Source organism: Lagenorhynchus albirostris, chromosome 19 (assembly GCF_949774975.1).
Source record: "Lagenorhynchus albirostris chromosome 19, mLagAlb1.1, whole genome shotgun sequence".
Lineage (NCBI taxonomy): Eukaryota > Metazoa > Chordata > Mammalia > Artiodactyla > Delphinidae > Lagenorhynchus > Lagenorhynchus albirostris.
Window position 1 is genome coordinate 33,210,218 of NC_083113.1, and position 20,121 is coordinate 33,230,338.

A 20,121-nucleotide genomic window follows, 5' to 3' on the forward strand; every position below is an offset into this window, starting at 1 on the left:
CAGCTTACCCTTCCCTGCCCCTCCGTGTCCTCAAGTCTATTCTCTATGTCTGCGTCTTTATTCCTGTCCGGCCCCTAGGTTCTTCAGAACGATTTTTTTTTTTTTAGATTCTATATATATATTTGTTAGCATACGGTATTTATTTTTCTCTTTCTGAAATGGACCAGTTTCTTAACCACCGTGGTTGGCCCCCAGTTTCCTCATCTGTAGAATGTAGATAATAATAGCTCTTACCTCCTAGGGCTGTTGTGAGGACAAAGCAAACCCGTCCATTAATCCATGCGTCCCCTTCCCCATAAACATAACTGCTAAGAACCTCGCCCAACCTGTGGTGAGAGCTCAGGGGTGTTACTGAGAGGAGCCCACAGAGAGCCCAGGCAGGAACCATGTGTCAAATCCCATGGGGAGGAATGTCAAGAAGGGAAGTGGGTTCTCGGTGACGACAAGGAGACTCATCAGACCAGCTGGGGACGAAGAACTTTACATACATCATCTCAGTTCATTTTCCCAGTAATACCGTGAGGGAGAGTCTACCAACCGTCCCCTTTTTACAAATGGGGACAGTGAGGTTCATAGTCTTGTTCTTGGGTCACACAACCAGGGACAGACAGATGAAGGACTGGGGCTGTAGACAATGCTTCCAGAGCACCTGCTGGTAACCACTGCCCCACACTGCCCTCTGTGAGGGGATGGGAAGTTCAAGGAGTGGCCATGGAAGGGGGGGATGTTGAGAGGCCCAGAGAGAGTCGCTTCCGCAGAGTGTCAGTGCCAGAAGCCACAGTCTAAGAATTAAATCACACGTGGGTCGAGAGGAAATTGGTAGTGGGAGGTGTAGACCACACATAGGAGAAGTTTGGTGCTGAATAAAAGGGGGAAATAGGAGGACAGTGTGCTGGGGTTTAGGAGAGAGGGGAGTTGGGGGCAAGGAGAGGTTTTATGGAAGCAGAGAAATGGGATCACGTCGTGAGCAGAGGGGAAGGGGACCATGGGGCAGGAGACTGTGAGAAGCCAGGACGTGGCAGCGTAATGGAAGGAAGAAGGCCCTTCTGGGATGAAGAAGGGATGAGATCAAAGCCACAGTTGAAGAAATTTAGGTTTGGCAAGAGGCAGGAAATGGCCACAACCCACAAGGAAGCTGTGAACTAGATGGAAACAGAATCAAAGAGTGCCTTGGTTGGGTTCCTCCACCTCATCCATGACAGAAGGATTCAGGTGTATCTCATGAACTGGTGGGACACACTAGATCAAAAATCACTTGTCCTTGGGACTTCCCTGGTGGTGCAGTGGTTAAGAATCCGCCTGCCAATGCAGGGGACACAGGTTCGAGCCCTGGTCCAGGAAGATCCCACATGCCGCAGAGCAACTAAGCCCGTGCGCCACAACTGCTGAGCCTGCACTCTAGAGCCCGTGAGCCACAACTACTGAGCCCATGTGCCTAGAGCCCGTGCTCCGCAACAAGAGAAGCCACCGCAATGAGAAGCCCACACACCGCAATGAGAAGCCCGCGCACTGCAACGAAGAGTAGCCCCAGCTCACTGCAACTAGAGAAAAAAGCCCACACGCAGTGACAGAGACCCAATACAGCCAAAAAAAAAGAAAGTCACTTGTTCTGAGGTGAAGGAACCACTAGGATAGAATGGAAGCTGGGCCCAAGCTGTACTTCAGAAATGTGTAAGTGTCCACCCATCCATCCACACATCCATGCGTCAATTCACCCATCCATGCATCCACTCACCCAGCCACACATTCATCCATCCATCCCTCATTCGTCCATCCATTCACCCATCCATCCAACCATCCACCTCTTCATCCATTCAATAAACATATCTTATAGAGTACTTACTGGGTGCTAGTCCTGGAGGTACAAGCTGAAGGAAGCCCCGTAACACAGGGAGATCAGCTCGGTGCTTTGTGACCACCTAGAGGGGTGGGATAGGGAGGGTGGGAGGGAGATGAAAGAGGGAGGGGATACGGGGATATATGTACACATATAGCTGATTCACTTTATTATACAGCAGAAACTAACACAACAATGTAAAGCAATTATACTCCAATAAAGATGTTAAAAAAAAAAAAGAGAGATCCTGTTTTCAAGGAGTTCACAGTAATAAACCAGCCATCACAATGCAATGGAAAGAGAACGTAGTGGGAAAGTCAGTGACTTATGAGGACACAAAGGGAAATTGGAGCTGAAGGAAGGAAGTGAGAGTTTAAGCTGTGATCTGAAGGAGGGTAGGGTGTGGGGTGTGGGGAGCAGAGAGAGTGTTCTAGATGGGAAGCAGGGGACAGGCTGTGCAAAGGCTTGAGTAGTGTCAGTGAGAGCCTGGCATTTTCAAGGAACTGAGAAAACATCGATGTGGCTGGAAAAAAGTGACATGGTAGGTGGCAGGGCTGAGCACAAAAGTTGAGGCTGAGAGGGCTTCCCTGGTGGCGCAGTGGTTGAGAGCCCGCCTGCCGATGCAGGGGACGCGGGTTCGTGCCGCGGTCCGGGAAGATCCCACATGCCGCGGAGCGGCTGGGCCCGTCAGCCATGGTCACTGAGCCTGCGCGTCCGGAGCCTGTGCTCCGCAATGGGAGAGGCCACAACAGTGAGAGGCCCGCGTACCGCGAAAAAAAAAAAAAACGTTGAGGCTGAGAAGTCGGTGGGAATCTGGACCTCATCCTGAGGGTAATGAAGGATTTTGCAAGGGGAGAGCCTTGCTGACATTTGTGTTTAGGGAAGATCACTGGGCTTTAGAGAGGATGGACTGGAGGGCAAGGCTGGGAGTGGGGAGATGAGTGTGGGACCGTGGCCCAGCAGAGAGATGCAGGGGTGGCCATGTGGATGGTGAGAAGGAGGTGGATTCAAGACATGTCTAGGTGGCCGACTCAGTAGGAGGGGAGTGGGGGAAGACCCCAGGGCAGGGATGACCCTTGCGTTTCTGACCTGAGGAACCAAGCAGACCCGCAACCTGTCAGGAACAACCTGTCAGGACATCAGTGCATCAGTGAGTACATCAGGCCCTCAGGGCAGGGGAGTGGGACATATCTTGGGATTGGAGGATGGAGATAACTTTGGGGACCTGCACACCTCAGCCCCCATGGGCAGGGCAGGGCAGGGCAGGACGAATCTGGCTTCAGCTGCCAGAGGATGGAGCTGAGTAGACAAAACACTCCATCTCCTGCAGGAGACCCTGGGCCTCAGCTGACATGGATGTGACCCACGGTGACGACTTTGCTGCCCCAGTGACAACTGTGCAATTTGAAGATGATAAAGAGCTTCCACACCCCAGCAACCCGGTCCCTGCTCGGTGACTTGGGGCTGAGTTTTGGGGTGTGTGACAACAGCATCCCCGGTTCCCACCCAGCCCGTGGTAGAGCCAGGGGTGGGCCAGGAACCCTCCCTCCCTCCCTGCTTCACCTGAAAGGAACCCGGAATCAGGCTGGTCCGGCTCCTTCAAGCTAAATCTGGGGCGGGGCATGTTGACCCCTCTAGCTGGTTTTACCCTCGAGGGACTCCCCGTGGCAGCACTGTCAGGGCTGGGGCAGGAGGGGTGGCAGGGTGTCTGGGCGGCTTGGGGCAGAGGTGTTGAGACCTCTGGAAGCTTCGCCACTTCCTCCCGCTCCGATGCAATTCCCCTTTGATGCTGTTCTCTTAACAGGCCTGTATCTGGCCTGCTTCTCTGCCTGTGCCCACCCCCTCCCTCCATCTGGAGCACCCCCTCCCCTGCGGCCCCTCTCGGCTTCCCTCCCTCTCCCTCTTCCAGGGCGCATTCCTGATCCCCCTGACAGACCTTCGAGTCCACATAGCACCATAAAGGCCTTTTGAGACCCTTATCACAGGCCCACCCTCCAGGACACTCATCCGGAAGGTCCCTTGGAGTTTGTTTCGCAGCTGGGAGAACCAAAGAGGAATAAGTGGGTTAATCCCTGGTGAGGAAAGCACCTCAAAAATGTCCCTGGTCTCCTCCGTCTCTTGCAAGTTAGGCTGAGAGATGCACTCATCCCTCCCGGCCCCAATTCCTACGCCGTGTCACCAACCTGCCTTTCCGTCCTGTACTCACTCAGTCAAGGCTCGTTGCGAGCCGCTGTATGGCAGGCACTGTGCTTGGCGCTGGGGACACACACGATGGTAAAGAAGGCAGACATGCTCCTGTCGCCACGGAGTTTACTGTCCCGGTGTCACATCCAGGCCATCTTCCCCACTAGGGTTCCCTGCTGTTTCCCCCATTTATCTCTGCACCTTTGCTCCGTGCTCCCCTCATGTGAAATGCCCACCCCTCCTCTTGGTATGAGTCCTCCCACCTGCCCGGCCCAGCTCACTGGCTGCAGCCTCCTTGTGGCCTCCAAGGTGGCCAACCTCTCCCCGCACCCAGGCCCTGCAGCCCTTTACCTCACCTGCACATTCCCCTGTGAGGCCAGGCCTTGTTTCTCCATGCTCACTTCCTGCGAACTCCCCCAAGGGCAAGGGTGACATCTGGCCTCTGCCCGCCCCATAGCCCCTGGCACAGTGCTGGGCACATGGCAGGGGCTCCCTGACACATTTGCTGCTCTGTTCCCCGTCCCCAGCCAGGCAGGCTGCGCCAGCCCAGAGCTAGTCCAGAACCCTCTGCTCCTGTTCTTGTAACCTGTTCCCTAGAAGAGACAGGGGAACTTGGGTTCTTCCAGAGAAAAGTTCTGAGTCTGTGGCAAAACAAGGGAAACTCAAAACCCACTCAGGGGGTTTCCCCAGCAGTGGGTGCTGGGGCGGCCTCACTGTTAATTGCTAATCATTGTCGTAACAGTTTACTGTTGTCCAACACAGAAGAGCCCCTGTGGGAGGCGGAGTGTCCACAAGACAGGGGGCAGAAGCCACTAGGCAGAGGGCATGGGGAGCAGAGAGGATGCAGAGACTTCCATCCAGGAGGGGCTGCATCAGCAGACATGCCCCCTCTGCGTCCTCCAGGACACAGGCCCTCCCTGAGCACCTCTGGGCTTTTGTGTTTCCTTTCTGTCTCCAGGCCAGAGCTTCCCCTCCCAGCCAGGGTGGCTGAGGGCACCAGCACCCCTTCCCCAGCTGGGCCTGTTCTCTTCTGACTCAGCAGGAAGGGGGCTGCCGGGCACCCCTCTGTGGGAGGTACAGGTTGCCCCCTCATCTGTAGGAAGCTGGCGCCAAAGATGTGCACAGACAGGAAGATGCCACTCCCCTCCCCTCTGCTCCACTGTATGTGCAAATGGAAACCTGCCCCGGGGATAGAAGGAACGGCCAGCAGGACAGGCTTGGGGCAGAAAACCCTCCTGGGCTGTGGCTTGAGGAGTGGGTGGGGTTAGGGGTCTCTGGCAGGCGATGTGACCTTAAGAGAAGCAGACAAATTGTCCTCCACTAAGGGAGGACCCCATCTTTCTCAGACCTACAGTCTTGGTGGGGCCTCCTGAGTCCCCCTACAGGAAATGAAACTGAGGTCCAGAGAGGGTCTGCAAGCTTCCTGAGGTCACACAGCAAGGACACGACAGAGCATTCCACCCACAGGGTGGTCCTGCCATGGACAGGAGGACTCCCCCAACCAGGAACTGAAGCAGCCCAGCCTGTGGGAGGTGGCCCTGGGGGAGGAGGAAGAGCACGTGGCCTCCTCCTATGATCTAGTCCAGTGTCATGGTTTCCTTTCACAGGTGAGCTGTGAGGGCTGATGAGGTTATAGTCTGAGCACTGTTCCAGGTTTTAACAAACAGTGCCTGATTTTAACCTACCCTACAAAGCTGAAGTAATCAAAACAGTATGGTACTGCACAAAAGCACATAGATCAATAGAACAGAATAGAGAGCCCAGAAATAAGCCCACACTTATATGGGCAATTAATCTGCAACAAAGGAGGTAAGAATACACAATGGGGAAAAGACAGCCTCTTCAATAAATGGTGTTGGGAAAGCTGAACGACTACATGCAAAAAAAGTCAAACTGGACTACTTTCTCACATCCTATACAAAAATAAGCTCAAAATGGATTAAAGACTTAAATGTAAGACTTAAAACCATAAAACTCCTGGAAGAGAACATAGGCTCAGTTCATGCTCTCATGAACTGAGAAATAACCAGTATTGGCATATAACCTGTATTTTTTATCTGTGTGCGTAGATTACATTTTTAATGTACAGTTTTATAAAATATACCATATATACTGTTTAAAAAAAATTAAAAAGAGAACATAGGTAGTACACTCTTTGATGCTGGTCTCAGTAATATTGTTTTTGGATAGGTCTCCTCAGGCAAGGGTAACAAAATAAAAAATAAACAAATAGAACTACATCAAACTGAAAAGCTTTGGCACAGCAAAGGAAACTATCAACAAAACAAAAAGGCAGTCTACTGAATGGGAGATTATATTTGCAAATGACATATCTAATAAGGGGTTAACACCCAAAATATACAAAGAACTCATACAACTCAACATCAAAAACACGAACAAACAAACAAAAACCAACCTGATTAAAAAATGGGTAGAGCAACTGAATGGACATTTTTCCAAAGGAGACACACAAATGGCCAACCGGCACATGAAAACGATGCTCAGCGTCACTAATCATCAGGGAAATGCAAATCAAAACCACATGAGCTCTCACCTCACAGCTCAGAACAGTTATAATCAACAAGACAACAAGTAACAAGTATCGGTGAGGGTGTGAAGGAAAGGGAAGCCTTGTGCACTGTTGGTGGGAATGTAAGTGGGTGCAGCTTCTGTGGAAAACATTATGGAGGTTCTTCAAATAATTAAAAATAAAACTACCATGGAATCCAACAAATCTACTCCTGGGTATTTATCTAAAGAAAACAAAAACACTAATTTGAAAAGATATATGCACCCCTATGCTTATTGCAGCATTATTCATAACAGCCAAGATATGGAAGCAACCTAAGTGCCCATCAATAGATGAATGGATAAAGAAGATGTGGTATATATATACATATAAAAAAGAATGAAATAAAAAAGAATGAAATCTTGCCATTTGTGACAACATGAATGGACCTAGAAGGTATTATACCAAGTGAAATAAGTCAGATAGCGAAAGACAAATACCATATGATTTCACTCACATGTGGAATCCAAAAAACAAATGAACAAACAGAGCAAAACAGAAACAGACTCATAGACACAGAGAACAAACAGGTGATTGCTAGAGGGGAGAGGGGCAGGGGGATGAGTGAAATAGGTGAGGGAGATGAAGAGGTACGAACTTCCAGTTTGCAAAATAAATGAGTCACTGGGATGAAATGTACAGCATAGGGAATATAGTCAATAATATTGTAATACCTTTGGTGATTTCGTAATGTATAGAAATATTGAAACGCTATGTTGTACTATTAGAACTAACATAGTGTTATAGGTCAATTATACTTCAATTAGAAACAAAAACAAAACAAAACAAAAACAACAGCACCTGCTGTTGTTTTCATCACTGGAAATGAAATGGTAATAATGGCTCAGTGATTAACACAGAGCTGACTGTGAGAGGGTCAGATGCACCAGACACCCTGTTGCAGGGGTGGGTGGGTGTCATTCTGAGCTGCCTCTGGTAGCTCAGGGACAGAGTGGAGTCAGGCCTAGACCCCATGTGTCAGAATCGAAGTCCAGGGTGGCCCTGGTGAGATGCAGCCTGTGGAGGTGGGCATGGGACTCTCCTTCTAGCTAAGGGACTCCCATAATCTGGTTCGGGGGGAGCCCTGAGCAGACTGTTGGCCATTTTCTCTGATGGCCAGGAGACTGACCTGATGCAGGGATGCTGTGGCCCATGGGGTTCGTGGAAATTCTGCTCAGGGCCTGTCTGGGACTGGACCCTGACCACATGCCCAATGCACACTTGGCTCTTCTAGGAGCCAGAAGGGAACTTGGCTTCCCAATCTCTACAGATTGAGACTACATGGTGATTCAAACCTGCTGGGCTCTGGCCTTCTGGGGTCCAGGGCCCAGCTTAGGGAAGGATCCACAACCAAGTCTGTCTGGGCCTCAGACCTTTCTCAGAATGAGCCGGAGCTCCCCCTGCAGAGAGACACCGTGTGCCCGTGCAGCCTGCCGACCGTCTGAGGAGGCCTTCCTGGCACCCTGAAGCTCCTCCGGGCCCAGGTTAAGCAGCCCTTCTTGGCCCCTGCCTGGCTGTCCCCCAACCCAGGGCGCCGTGCATGAAGGAGGCTTGCCAGCCTCAGAGCAGGGGTGCACGCAGCTTAGGATGGAGGCTTTTTGGTTCTGCTAATTGAGGAACCAAGAAATGTCCCCTGTGAAAGGAGAAGTGTGTCATGGCCCCCGGACACATAACCCACCTCTGTCCCCAGCTGAGTGTCTATTCTCTGGAAAGCCGCAAATATTCCAAGACTGGACTTCTGCCGAATCACCTCAAATGCGTTGAACTCCATGGGTCTAGGGAAGGATGTGGGGGGAGGTGACAGGAGGCGGGGCAAGATCCCCAAAGAGGTTAAATAGGTCACCTCCGCACTTGTGCTCATCCTGGTCTCCCCTGAGCAAAGAGACCCACACACAGAGACCTTCTCCTGGGCTCCCGGTACCATGACCTCCCTGAAGATGCTGCTCCTGGCCGCGCTCCTGGGGGCTTCCCTGCAGGACACCCATGCAGGTGAGAGCAGATCAGAGGCAGCAGGAGGAAGGGACACTGGGCAGGGAGGAGTGGGGGCCCTGAGACTACAGCAGCTGGCCACACACATTATTCCTACACCCCACTTATTCCTACAAAGATGCGAGAGGCCGGCAGCAATAGGATTTTTTTTTTTTTTTTTTGCGGTACGCGGGCCTCTCACTGCTGTGGCCTCTCCCATTGCGGAGCACAGGCTCCGGACGCGCAGGCTCAGCAGCCATGGCTCAGGGGCGCAGCCGCTCCGCGGCATGTGGGATCTTCCCGGACCGCTGCACGAACCCGCGTCCCCTGCATCGGCAGCCGAACTCTCAACCACCGCGCCACCAGGGAAGCCCCAGCAATAGAATTTTGAGGGAGGCATTCAAAGGAAAATGACGGAGATGAGGATGCGGATGCCCCAGGACTTGGGGCTCAGCTTCTGAGGAACAAAGTACTTGCATATCTCACACTGCAAATGTTGTGAGGCAGTGACTGTGGTTGTGTTTTGACAGTGGAAAAGGAAGAATTCTCACAAGTATTTGTTAGAGTCTATTTTAGTAATGGGTCTTATATACAATGAGAGGATCAGCATAAAGGCAGGAGAATTGGTTCCCAGAGCAGGTGAAAAAAGAGATTTTTATACTCAGTTGGGAAAGGAAGACTGAGATAAGATTGCTACTTTAGAAATAAAGCTGGCTAGTGCCCTGTGTGGTGACATGGTGACACAACTGCAGTCTTCGGGGTTATCTTAATGGGGTGATCTTCATAGTTGGCTGCATGTTCACTCTCACTTCATAAAACGCTGGGCCTGGTCAGCTCCGTGTTAGTCAAACCAAGTTCCACCCCCGAAGTGGTCAGAGGACAGTCAGAGCCTTCCTAGAAAACACTCTGTCGCGGCCTTAATTGTGGTCACAGATTACCAGCTTGCCAGTTAGCAAGTGTTGGATATTTTTTCTTGTGCAAAGATGAGGACACTGAGTCCCAGTAAAGTGTGTTCACATCCCGGACCTCCACTTTCTCATCTGTAGAATGGGGTAGTGACAGCACCTGTCTCCAGGTGTGCTTGAGGGCTGAAGGGGCAGCGGTAGCAAAGGCTCAGCCCAGAGCCTGGCCCAGAGTCAACATTTGGTGATTCGGGGCTGGTCTGAGTGTGAGCACACACGGATGCACACACATGCAGACACACACATGCACACACACAGAGATCTCACACACACAAATATGCACACATACAGACACACACTCACAGGCACACACACAGACATGCATACACAAACCCTCCCAAACATACACAGACACGTGAACAGACAGACACACAAACTCAAAGGGCCCCCCAAAGCACACACAGGACCTCATGCACACAATCGTGCATGCACTGACACACACAGACACACACAGACACATGTGCAGACCCCTCACATATGCCCTACACAGAAATACAATTATAGACCCTTCCCAACCACACAGACACACACATGCAGAAATACACACACACACACGGATCCACCCCGATATCACAGACACACACAGGCACACCAATACACATGCAGATATGCACACACAGACTCGGCTCCAGACACACACGCACACACACACACGTGCAGACCCTCACAGAGCCTCCGCCACAACCACAGCCATAGCCATGCACGTGCCCTCCCCACGCAGACAGCCGCAGACACACCTGCTGCTGCTTTGTTTCCCCCGCAGCTCGAGGAGCCAATGTGGGCCGGGAGTGCTGCCTGCAGTACTTCAAAGGAGCCATTCCTTTCAGGAAGCTGGTGAGGTGGTACCGGACCTCAGGGGACTGTCCCAGGGATGCCATCGTGTGAGTCTGCCTGTCCCCACCCTGCCCCTGTCCTGGGAGCTGAGTGTGGGAGAAGGCAGAGCCTGGAGCTCCCAGAAGGGCCACTGGGGAGCAGAGAGGAGAGAGCAGGGCCTTCGTCCCTTGACCCCCTGGTCCCGCTCCTCAGGGCAGCCCCCGTACCCGACACTGCGAGCCCCCAAAGGGCCCCAGGCTGTGAGGTCTAAGCTCTTCATTGATTTATGGGGAAACTGAGGCCCTGAGAGAGATGGGACAGCCCCATATCACACGGGCAGTCAGCGGCCCATGTGGTCACTTCGCAGGCCCTGGGCTTGAGCCCTGAGCACTGGGCCCCTCCCGGGCACCCCTCGTTCCCAGGCCTAGGTGGGTACAGGCGGTCTGAGGACGGGGGCGGGCAAAGTCGTGCGGCCCCGGCTCCCTGGGAGGGCCAGGCCTGGCAGGGACCCTGGGAGGGTCAGGAATCACCGAGGACAGAGCCAGGTGTCTCAGAGCTGCCGCTGATGCTCTGGGTGACTTCAGACAAGTTTCTGCCCCTCTTGCGGGCTCAGAGTCCTCGTCAGTGCAGGGCGAGGCTGGTCCCGGGGCTCTGGAAGGCCTTCCTGCCCTGAGTGCCCGCGCGGTTTTCTCCCTCTGCGTAGGCTGGTGACTCTCCACGGCAGATCCATCTGTTCAGACCCCAAGGACGGGTGGGTGAAGAAGGCAGCCAAGTACTTGCAAAACACCACGAAGTCATGTGACCTGGCCGCCCAGCCGGCCTGACTTCTCCCTGGCCCATCTGGAGTCTTCCCGCCTCCACGTTCACTACCCCAACCCCGAGCTCCCTGGGTCCAGTGGAGGCCTTACAAGGACAAAGAGGCCCCTGTCCCCTTCTCTGATTCAAGTTTTTCTCCCCCAGTCTGGGTCAGTGTGTTCTGTCCACTCTGGCCTGTCGCCCTGGAAGGGCCCGCAGAGAACATCTAGTCTCACCCTGTCCAGGTTGGAGAGGGAAAATGAGGCTTCGAGTGTGCAGACCACCTTAAAGAGGGGAGGCCTGGGCAGGGGTAGGGCTGAGGGGGGTCTGTGGGGCGAGCAGGGCAGGGGTGACAAGAGGCCAGCAGGTTCTCCCCTCTGCTGCACGCAGGCCATGGAGCCCTCCCAGGCCTGCCCCATTCTCCTCCGTGACACCCCAGCTGATGCGGAGCTGAGGACACGCTTCGCCTTACGCATTTGATCCAATTCCACAAATGGTTCTAGAATTCTTCCGCAGGCCAGGGTTCTGTCAAGTGCTGGGGAGCTCCCTGCCCCGGAGGCTCCCGCAGCCCCTTCCCCATCTCACCCACCTCCCAGCCCCCACCCACCCTCAAGCCCAGCCAGCCCCGCCCGGACGATCTTTGCAAGACCAGCTCCACCTGCGCCCAGCTCCCTCTCCCGGCTCCAACCCCAGGCCGCCTCCCAGGGCCGAGCTGCTCCACCTCATCCGGAGCCTCACCCCAGAGCCCGCTCATCCCCGCTGCCCCCAGCCCTCGCCTCCCGCCCCAGCCTGGCCCCGTGGTTCCTGCCGACCTGAAGTGTGAGCCCTGCCCTACCAGGTGACATCTCACCCAGCCTCAGCCCAAGCCAGCCTCCAGGAAGCTGTCCCTGAGAACAGCTACCCCCATTCTCTCTCTTGCTCTGATTCCTCCCACTTTCAGGGACTCTGGGGCAGCCCGAGGGGGTTGTTCTCCCGTCGACTCCTGTGTGGGTCTGTAGTCCTGACTCGTCCGTTAGGCTGGGAGCTCAGTGAGTCTCACTGGGGACCCCATAGTGCTCAGAAGGATGTGGACCAGGACCCATCCCCAGACCCCTCTGTCGAGGTGCAGCTCAGGACTGGAGCCGTGGGGGGCTGGGGGAAGTTAGGGTCTTCGGATTCTAGTTCTGCCTCACCCTCCTGACCAGCTGTAGGCTGTGGCTTCTCTCTCTGGGACTAAGTCTGGGAGCAGGCGCAATGGGTCCTTCTCTCCTAGGATTCTGTGACCTGTGTTGTTTGGCGGGACTGCAATTGAGTTATTTTCAGGTAAAGCTTATGCCTTCTGCTGCTCCCCTGTGGCCAGTTGTCTTATTGCAGGGCAGATGTCAGAGCCAAGCCCACTTTCGAAGAGGGACAAGAAGAAAACAGCAGCAGTACTGCTACTACTACTACTAAGGCTGATGATGGTGATGAACTGTGAACTTCTCTGTGACCCCAGGGTCTCCTTAGCCACAGGTGGGCTCTTTCCCTGCCCTGGTCCCAAGGAGTATCCCTTGAACAGCTGCCTTGGATCCAGAGTCCTTGGGGCAGCCTAGTCTGAATTCTTTGTGGAAAAATGTCGTCTGGATACATGGGGTGAGGGGTGAGAAAAAGGTGATCTCAGAATAGGGGGAGGCAAGGAGGAGCCCCTGGGACAGCAAAGGAGAACAAGGGCTGGGGCCCAGATCCCTCGCCCTGCCAGAAAGACACTCAGAGAACATGCATGTAATCCAGTGCATTGAAAACTTGCCTTAAAAGAATCAAAACCTTTTTTTCCTAGTGAAATATGAAAGTGAAATATGAAAGTGAAAGTGAAATATTCCTCAGAGGCCCATATTGTGAACTCGGATAAGTGGAGGACGATGAGGAGGTAAGGGGTTACCAGGGGGAGGCCCTGAGAGTGACCGAGCAGGGGGTTGGCTTAAAGGTCCCTCAGTGGGGGAGAGGTGGAGCCAGGACTGGCAACAAAATGCAGGATTCAGAATCCAAGTGTCTACTAGCGGAGTCAGGGTGCAATGTGGGTGGGGCAAGATGCAGGAGATGGGACCAGCTACCATGTTCCCCTGGGAAGAAGCCATTTTAAGGACTCGTGACTGGGAGACTCCCCATGACAGGCTAGTAGGGAGATAGGAAGAAAGAGGACAGGGCAGGAACCAGAGAACACAGAACGGTAGGGAGGGGTGCTGGTCTCTCATTGTTCCTTCCGTCTGAAAAGAGCTTCGCCTCCTCCACATCTGAAATCCAGTCCCCCTTCAGAGCTCAGCTCAAATGCTGCCTCCCTCAGGAAGCCCTCCCTGGTCTCCTTGGTTGCAGTTGATGCCCCACTCTGTGTCCTCCATGAGCTCCCTGCTCTCACCTCAGCTTTATCACATTGTCCCCGGTAAATGTAGTTACTTGCATGTTTGACTCGATGATGAGCTCCTTGGGGCAGGTATTTGAATCAGGCAACTCGGTACTTACTGACTCATTTATAAGGGGGGAAAAGTGCTTTGTGCATAGTGGAAATTTGACATATATATTTTCATCAACAAGCCCCTGGGTGAATTCCATGACGGGCACGTCAAGAAAGAAGCTCCCAGAGGAGCGGTGCCCTGATAACATAACTGGGCTTCAAGCCCGGCATTGAAGTGGAATTTTGAATTGCGCTGCTCTTCGGTTTCCCACCAGAGGGCGCTCCAGCTCCCAATAAAGATTGAGCCTGATTGATGTCCCTGACCACCAGGTCCCTGGCCTCAGTGCTGTCCCCAGGGGCTGGGGTCACCTACATCCGACTGTAGCTGCTCAGGGCCTAGGGTCAGAGTGTCTGCGGTTGGCCAGCCCTTCTCCTAAGGGAGCAGAGGCAAGGAAACCACCAACGACGCTGCCAGGGGTTAGCGAGATGAAGAGGAAGAAGGAAAACCACTGCTGGGAATTGCAGGGCCACTAATTCCAGATGCAACGTGGGCAGTGCTGAGAGCAGTGCGCCAGGGGTGTTCTCACCGTGTCTTCTTAGATTCTGTATTTGTCTACTTGGCATCCATTCATCACAAGTTACACCTCCCCTGTGATCCAGCTTTCGAAGGCATGCAAAAATCATATTGCAAACTCTCCAACCAATCCTGAATCCCCCAACCACTTCCTTTATATAACTCACTCCCCAAATGAATATTTCCCCAAATCACCCAGGGCCGGGTACCAGACAATGAGGGACAGCACCCACGCCCCAAAGCCCGCTGGAATGACTCCCACAGGCCAATCCTCAATTGCTGACCCTGCCCTGCCTTGCTTTTTCTACAGAAACCCAATAAGGGTTGTGGCCTCGGCTTTCCCCTTGCGTCTCCTTCTGCCCTGCGTGGTGTGGCATGGCCCCTTCTCTTGGGAAATGTAAGTAATAAATTCTTCTTTGGTGGCATTCAGTCACCTACATACATTTAAATCCCATGGGTTCATTTTATTTATTTATTTATTTATTTATTTTTATTGACATACAGTTGATTTACAATGTTGAGTTAATTTCTGCTGTACAGCAAAGTGACTCAGTTATACATATACATACATTCTTTTTTATATTCTTTTCCATTATGGTTTATCCCAGGACATTGAATATAGTTCCCTGTGCTATACAGCAGGACCTTGTTGTCCATCCATTCTTTATGTAATAGTTTGCATCTACTAACCCCAAACTCGCAATCCATCCCTCCCCCATGCCCCCTCTCCCTTGACAACCACAAGTCTGTTCTCTATGCCTGTTTCTGCTTCGTAGATAGGTTCATTTTTGTCATATTTTAGATTCCACATATAAGTGACATCATGTGGTATTTGTCTGGCTTACTTCACTTAGTATGATAATCTCTAGTTGCATCCATGTTGCTGCAAATGGCCTTATTTCTTTTTTTTTTAATTAATTAATTAATTTAATTTTGGCTGTGTTGGGTCTTTGTTGCGCGCACGGGCTTCCTCTAGTTGCGGCGAGCGGAGGCTACTCTTCGTTGTGGTGCGTGGGCTCCTCATTGCGGTGGCTTCTCTTGTTGCGGATCACAGTCTCTAGGTGCACAGGCTTCAATAGATGTGGCATGCGGGCTCAGTAGTTGTGGCTCATGGGCTCTAGAGCGCAGGCTCAGTAGTTGTGACGCACAGGCTTAGTTGCTCCATGGCATGTGGGATCTTCCCAGACCAGGGCTCGAACCCGTGTCCCCTGCAGTGGCAGGTGGATTCTTAACCACTGCACCACCAGGGAAACCCCTTATTTCATTCTTTTTTGTGGCTGAGTAGTATTCCATTGTATATATGTACCACATCTTCTTCACCCATTCATCTGTCGATGGACATTTAGGTTGTTTCCATGTCTTAGCTATTGTAAATAGTGCTGCTATGAATATAGGGGTGCATGTACCTTTCTGAATTATAGTTTTTTCCAGATACATGCCCACGAGTAGGATTGCTGGATCATACGGTAATTCTATTTTCAGTTTTCTGAGGAGCCTCCATACTGTTTTCCATAGTGGCTGCACCATGGGTACATTTTAACAGAAGAGGGTCAGGGACCTGTTCTGTCTCGGCTTTGCCGCTGACTGGTTGTGGGGTTTTTTTGCGGTACGCGGGCCTCTCACTCTTGTGGCCTCTCCCATTGCAGAGCACAGGCTCCGGACGCGCAGGCTCAGCGGCCATGGCTCACGGGCCCAGCTGCTCCGCGGCATGTGGGATCTTCCCGGACCGGGGCTCGAACCCGTGTCCCCTGCATTGGCAGGCGGACTCTCAACCACAGCGCCACCAGGGAAGCCCTGGCTCTGGGTTTTTGACACAATCGCTTCACCTTCCTGGGCCTGTTTCTCCATGAAATGATGAAATCGAACCCTTCTCTAACCTGCTTTAGGGTGTAGCCAGTTAGAGAATGGGGCTTAGTCTGCTGCTGTCCTGCTTCTCACATTGCCCTTAGGGGAGCAGAGTCTTCGAAAACCTGCAGTTTCCCCATAATTGAATTGCCATGACCCCTTCTCCAAAACCACCACGCACACTGCAGGGATGAGACACTCAGACACGCAAAGGGGCTGGGGCCTTGTTGAGAAGTAAGCCTTAAAAGGACGTGTTCAGCACATGGACACACCCGTTTATAGCAGCGCTATTCACCAAAGCCAAAGGTGGAAACAGCCCAAGTGTCCATCAGTGGATGGATGGATAAATAGTGTATATCCACACAACAGAATATTATTCTGCCATAGAAAAGAGTGAAGTACTGGTACTTGCTACAATGTGGATGAGCTTTGAACACATGCTGAGAGAAGCCAGACACAAAAGGTCACATATTGTGTGATTCCATTTACGTGGAACGCTCAGAAGAGGCAAATCCATAGAGACAGAATGCAGGTCGGTTGTCACCAGAGGCAGGGGCATAGGGCAGCCTGCTAAAAGGGTACACGGTTTCCTTTGGGGGTGATGAAAATGTTTGGAACTAGACAGAATCAGTTGTTGCACAACCTTGTGAATACACTGAATTTTTCACTTTAAAATGGTTAATGTTATGTTATGCAAATTTCACCTCAAAAAAAAGAAAAGGGACGCATTTCATACAAGCTCTTTTCTGCAGAGTAACAATATAAACGTAGGCACAGGTGTGATATATGACCTCAGGATGGAGAACACCTCTGAGGAGGGTAGGGAGGGGAAAGGGATGACACAGCTGTGACATTTCACCTATTAAATAGAGTGATCTGAATCAAAATATGGCAAACCCGGTTGTCTGTTGTATTATATCTGTAGTTCTCTGTATCTGAAATCTGTCATAATATAAAAGAAAGAAAAGTTTAATTAATTGTTTAAAAAAAGAGAGAGAAAGAGAAAAGAAGGAAGGGAGGGAGGGGCTCCTGAGCACTTCTGAGCCCAGCTGGGTCTAAATGTAGCTTTCAGATCATCACAGGGCTTTGCAGAGGTAAAGGCCTCTTATGCTGGATGGTGGTGAACAGACCACAAGTTGACCATCCAGAAGTGACAAAAGAAGGTGAGGTCTGAGGCCACTAAGGTTGGAGTGGAGCGTTCAGTCCCCACTGTGTAGCGAGAGGGGTGAAGGGCTGCCTGCAGAGCTGCACTGTCCCTACCCCGCAAGTCTGTCACTGCAACGGGACAGCAAGGAAGCAGAGAAAGACTGAAGGAGCAGAGAGGATAACACAAACAAGCACAAACTAGAAACATTTCTGGACTCAAAACAACCATGTTTGTTCTGCTTGTTTACAGAGAGTATCACACGGCTTTCACGGTAAGGGACCCTAAGCATTAACAAGGCCCCCTTGCGATGCTCAGCCCTCTGCATGCGCGGGTTCTGGGACTAGAAATGCTAGCAAACAAAAGTATTACGTTTAGTATTGAACGTTCTGTATCTTTTTTTGTTTTCATCAATCTATGGATCAACTCTTGCTTTATTTCTGGAAAAGGTCTTGAATTACATCTTTAAGTAATTCATTCTGATTCCTTATTGGTGTTTCTTCTACCTTCTGTGCCTAATCATTTTCCCACTGATCCTTTCTCCCTCTTTATTTCCATTTCATTTGGTTGGTCTTTTATTCCTGTCCCTGTTTTTAGCCCTGTCCATTCTCCTAGTGTTATTTCCAATATTGACTTCATATCTAGGATGTTATTTTTTTCACTTCTTGCCTCGGCTCTGCCAGTGCACGTTTCCATCACGGCTCTCTCTCTCTCTCTGCCTCATTCATCATTTCCTTGAGCTCTTGTATCTCTTTGATATATTTTATACATTTGTGTAATTTGTAGTAAAAATTTTGGTCACAGGCAATGTTTATCTGCTCAGTGGCAATGTTCTCTGTTCCTGTTACTGTTGTTATTATTATCATTTGTGTTGGTTCGTTTTATAATTTTGAATGAGACGTTAACTGGGCCAAATATTTCCTGGAGGTTCCTGTCAGGGAGGCATGGGACTTTGTTCCAGGCTAGTGGGCATTTTCCTTAAGACCCAGAGTTTTATGTGTGGGTTTCCCTGGTTTTTTAAAAATGAAATTTCTTATCAATACAAAATACATAATGTATGGGGCTTCCCTGGTGGCGCAGTGGTTGAGAGTCCGCCTGCCGATGCAGGGGACACGGGTTCCTGCCCCGGTCCGGGAAGATCCCACATGCCGCGGAGCGGCTGGGCCTGTGAGCCATGGCCGCTGAGCCTGCGCGTCCACAGCCTGTGCTCCACAACGGGAGAGGCCACAACAGTGAGAGGCCCGCATACCGCAAAAAAAACAAAACAACATAATGTATATGTAAGGTAGACAAACCAATAAAAAATAAACACCTGTATACCCACCATCCAGCTTACAAATAGAAACTTCCTGCTGCTCTGAAGTCCCCATCCCCCTCCCTGTTGTCCTCCTCCCATCAGCCTCCGGAGACATCTACGCTCCTGAATTGAGTGTTCATCATTCTCCTTGATTTTCTTTCATTTGTCACATGTGTGTATATACATACTACATATGCACGTATGCGCACATCCCTAACAATATGTTGATGCATCTTGTATGTTTTTAAACTCTTGAACTTTATGTAAATGTAACGTATCTCATACACATGCTCTCCCGTGACTTGCTTTTGCGGCTCCCTGTTCTCTGAGATTCTTCCACGCTGATGTGCACAGACAGCTACAACTCATCATTTTCCCCCGTGTGACGACCAACCCCTTCACCCATCCTCTTGGTAATGGCCACTTGGATTATTTCCAGATTCTTGCTATTTCAAACAGTGCTGCTTTAAACATTTTTTAGCTTGTCTTCTGGTGCATGTGTCGAAGAATTTCTCCAGGACAGTGGCTCTCAACTTTGGAGGCACTTACCTGGGAAAGCTTTGCCGAAATGCTGACACCTGCAGCCCTATTCCAAAAGATTGACTTAATTGGTCTTTGGAAAGGAGGGATCCCAGGCAATGGTGTTTCTGTTGTTTTCTGGGGAGGGGGAAGCTACCCAGGTGATTCTAATGCATGGCTAGTGCATGTATCTTTTTGAATTAGTGTTTTTGGTTTTTTGGATATATACCCAGGAGAATTGCTGGGTCATATGGTAATTATATTTTTAGTTTTTTGAGAAACCTCCACACTGTTTTCCACAGTGGCTGCACCAATTTATATCCCTGCCAACAGTGTTTGAGGGTTCCATGAGGGACTTTTTTTTTTTTTTTTTTTTTGCGGTACGCAGGCCTCTCACTGTCGTGGCCTCTCCCGTTGCGGAGCACAGGCTCCGGACCCACAGGCTCAGCGGCCTTGGCTCACAGGCCCAGCTGCTCCGCAGCATGTGGGGTCCTCCCGGACCGGGGCACGAACCCGTGTCCCCTGCATTGGCAGGCGGACTCTCAACCACTGTGCCACCAGGGAAGCCCTACATGAGGGACTTTTAACTACATCTGCAAATCCCTTCACGTCTGCCACACAAGGTAGTCTAATCACAGTAGTGATGTCCCATCATACTCACAGGTCCTGCTCAAACTCAAGGGCAGGGCATTATACAAAAGTGTGAGGCATTGGGGTGTCATCTTAGAACTCAGCCTACCACAGGGGCTTCAGAGTCAAGCCACACCCATAACTAAAATCCACCAGCAGGGACCAGGATAAGCAAAAGCAAACTTAGAGGATCAAGTCAAGTTTCAAGGACAAATACCAATGAACACTTTTCTTTATTGTCAAAATAGAAAAACCCAGGTCTCTTAAATCCACATGATCTCTCTGCTATTTGGCAAGATCCATTCCGAGTCTGCGTTGGTGGAGAACAAGAAGAACAAAGTGTCTCCTGCTCAGAGGTTTACTGTTGGGTCAGAATTGTGTCCTGCTTCTCTCTAAATGCTACCAACCTGGACTCTCCTAAAGTAGATGGAGAGAGGCCCTGATCTCTAAGTGCAGGACTGGCCCCATGTGGTGTGACTCAGCCTCTCCAGAAAAGAGTTTTGTGGTCCCAGGTGAGCTTGGATGGCTGTGTCAGACATCACGCGTACACACACACACACACAGACATATCCCCTCT

General features: G+C 51.2%; 1 protein-coding gene across 1 annotated transcript; it reads left to right on the plus strand.

Annotated features, from left to right (window-relative positions):
• The first annotated feature begins 8,499 nt into the window (after positions 1–8,499).
• CCL17 (C-C motif chemokine ligand 17) lies at positions 8,500–11,257 on the plus strand. The gene is made up of 3 exons (XM_060130754.1): positions 8,500–8,579; positions 10,284–10,401; positions 11,037–11,257. The coding sequence occupies exons 1-3, from the start codon at positions 8,513–8,515 to the stop codon at positions 11,155–11,157; spliced, it is 306 nt and encodes a 101-aa protein (XP_059986737.1). The 5' UTR covers positions 8,500–8,512; the 3' UTR covers positions 11,158–11,257.
• Positions 11,258–20,121: the final 8,864 nt, after the last annotated feature.

What these genes read in the sequence shown, in the direction of transcription:
- CCL17 (XM_060130754.1), top strand. Translation starts at nt 8,513, where the DNA reads ATGACCTCCCTGAAGATGCTGCTCCTGGCCGCGCTCCTGGGGGCTTCC. An exon ending in CCTGCAGGACACCCATGCAG is followed by an intron (nt 8,580 to 10,283) that starts GTGAGAGCAGAT and finishes TTTCCCCCGCAG; the next exon opens with CTCGAGGAGCCAATGTGGGC. An exon ending in TGTCCCAGGGATGCCATCGT is followed by an intron (nt 10,402 to 11,036) that starts GTGAGTCTGCCT and finishes CCCTCTGCGTAG; the next exon opens with GCTGGTGACTCTCCACGGCA.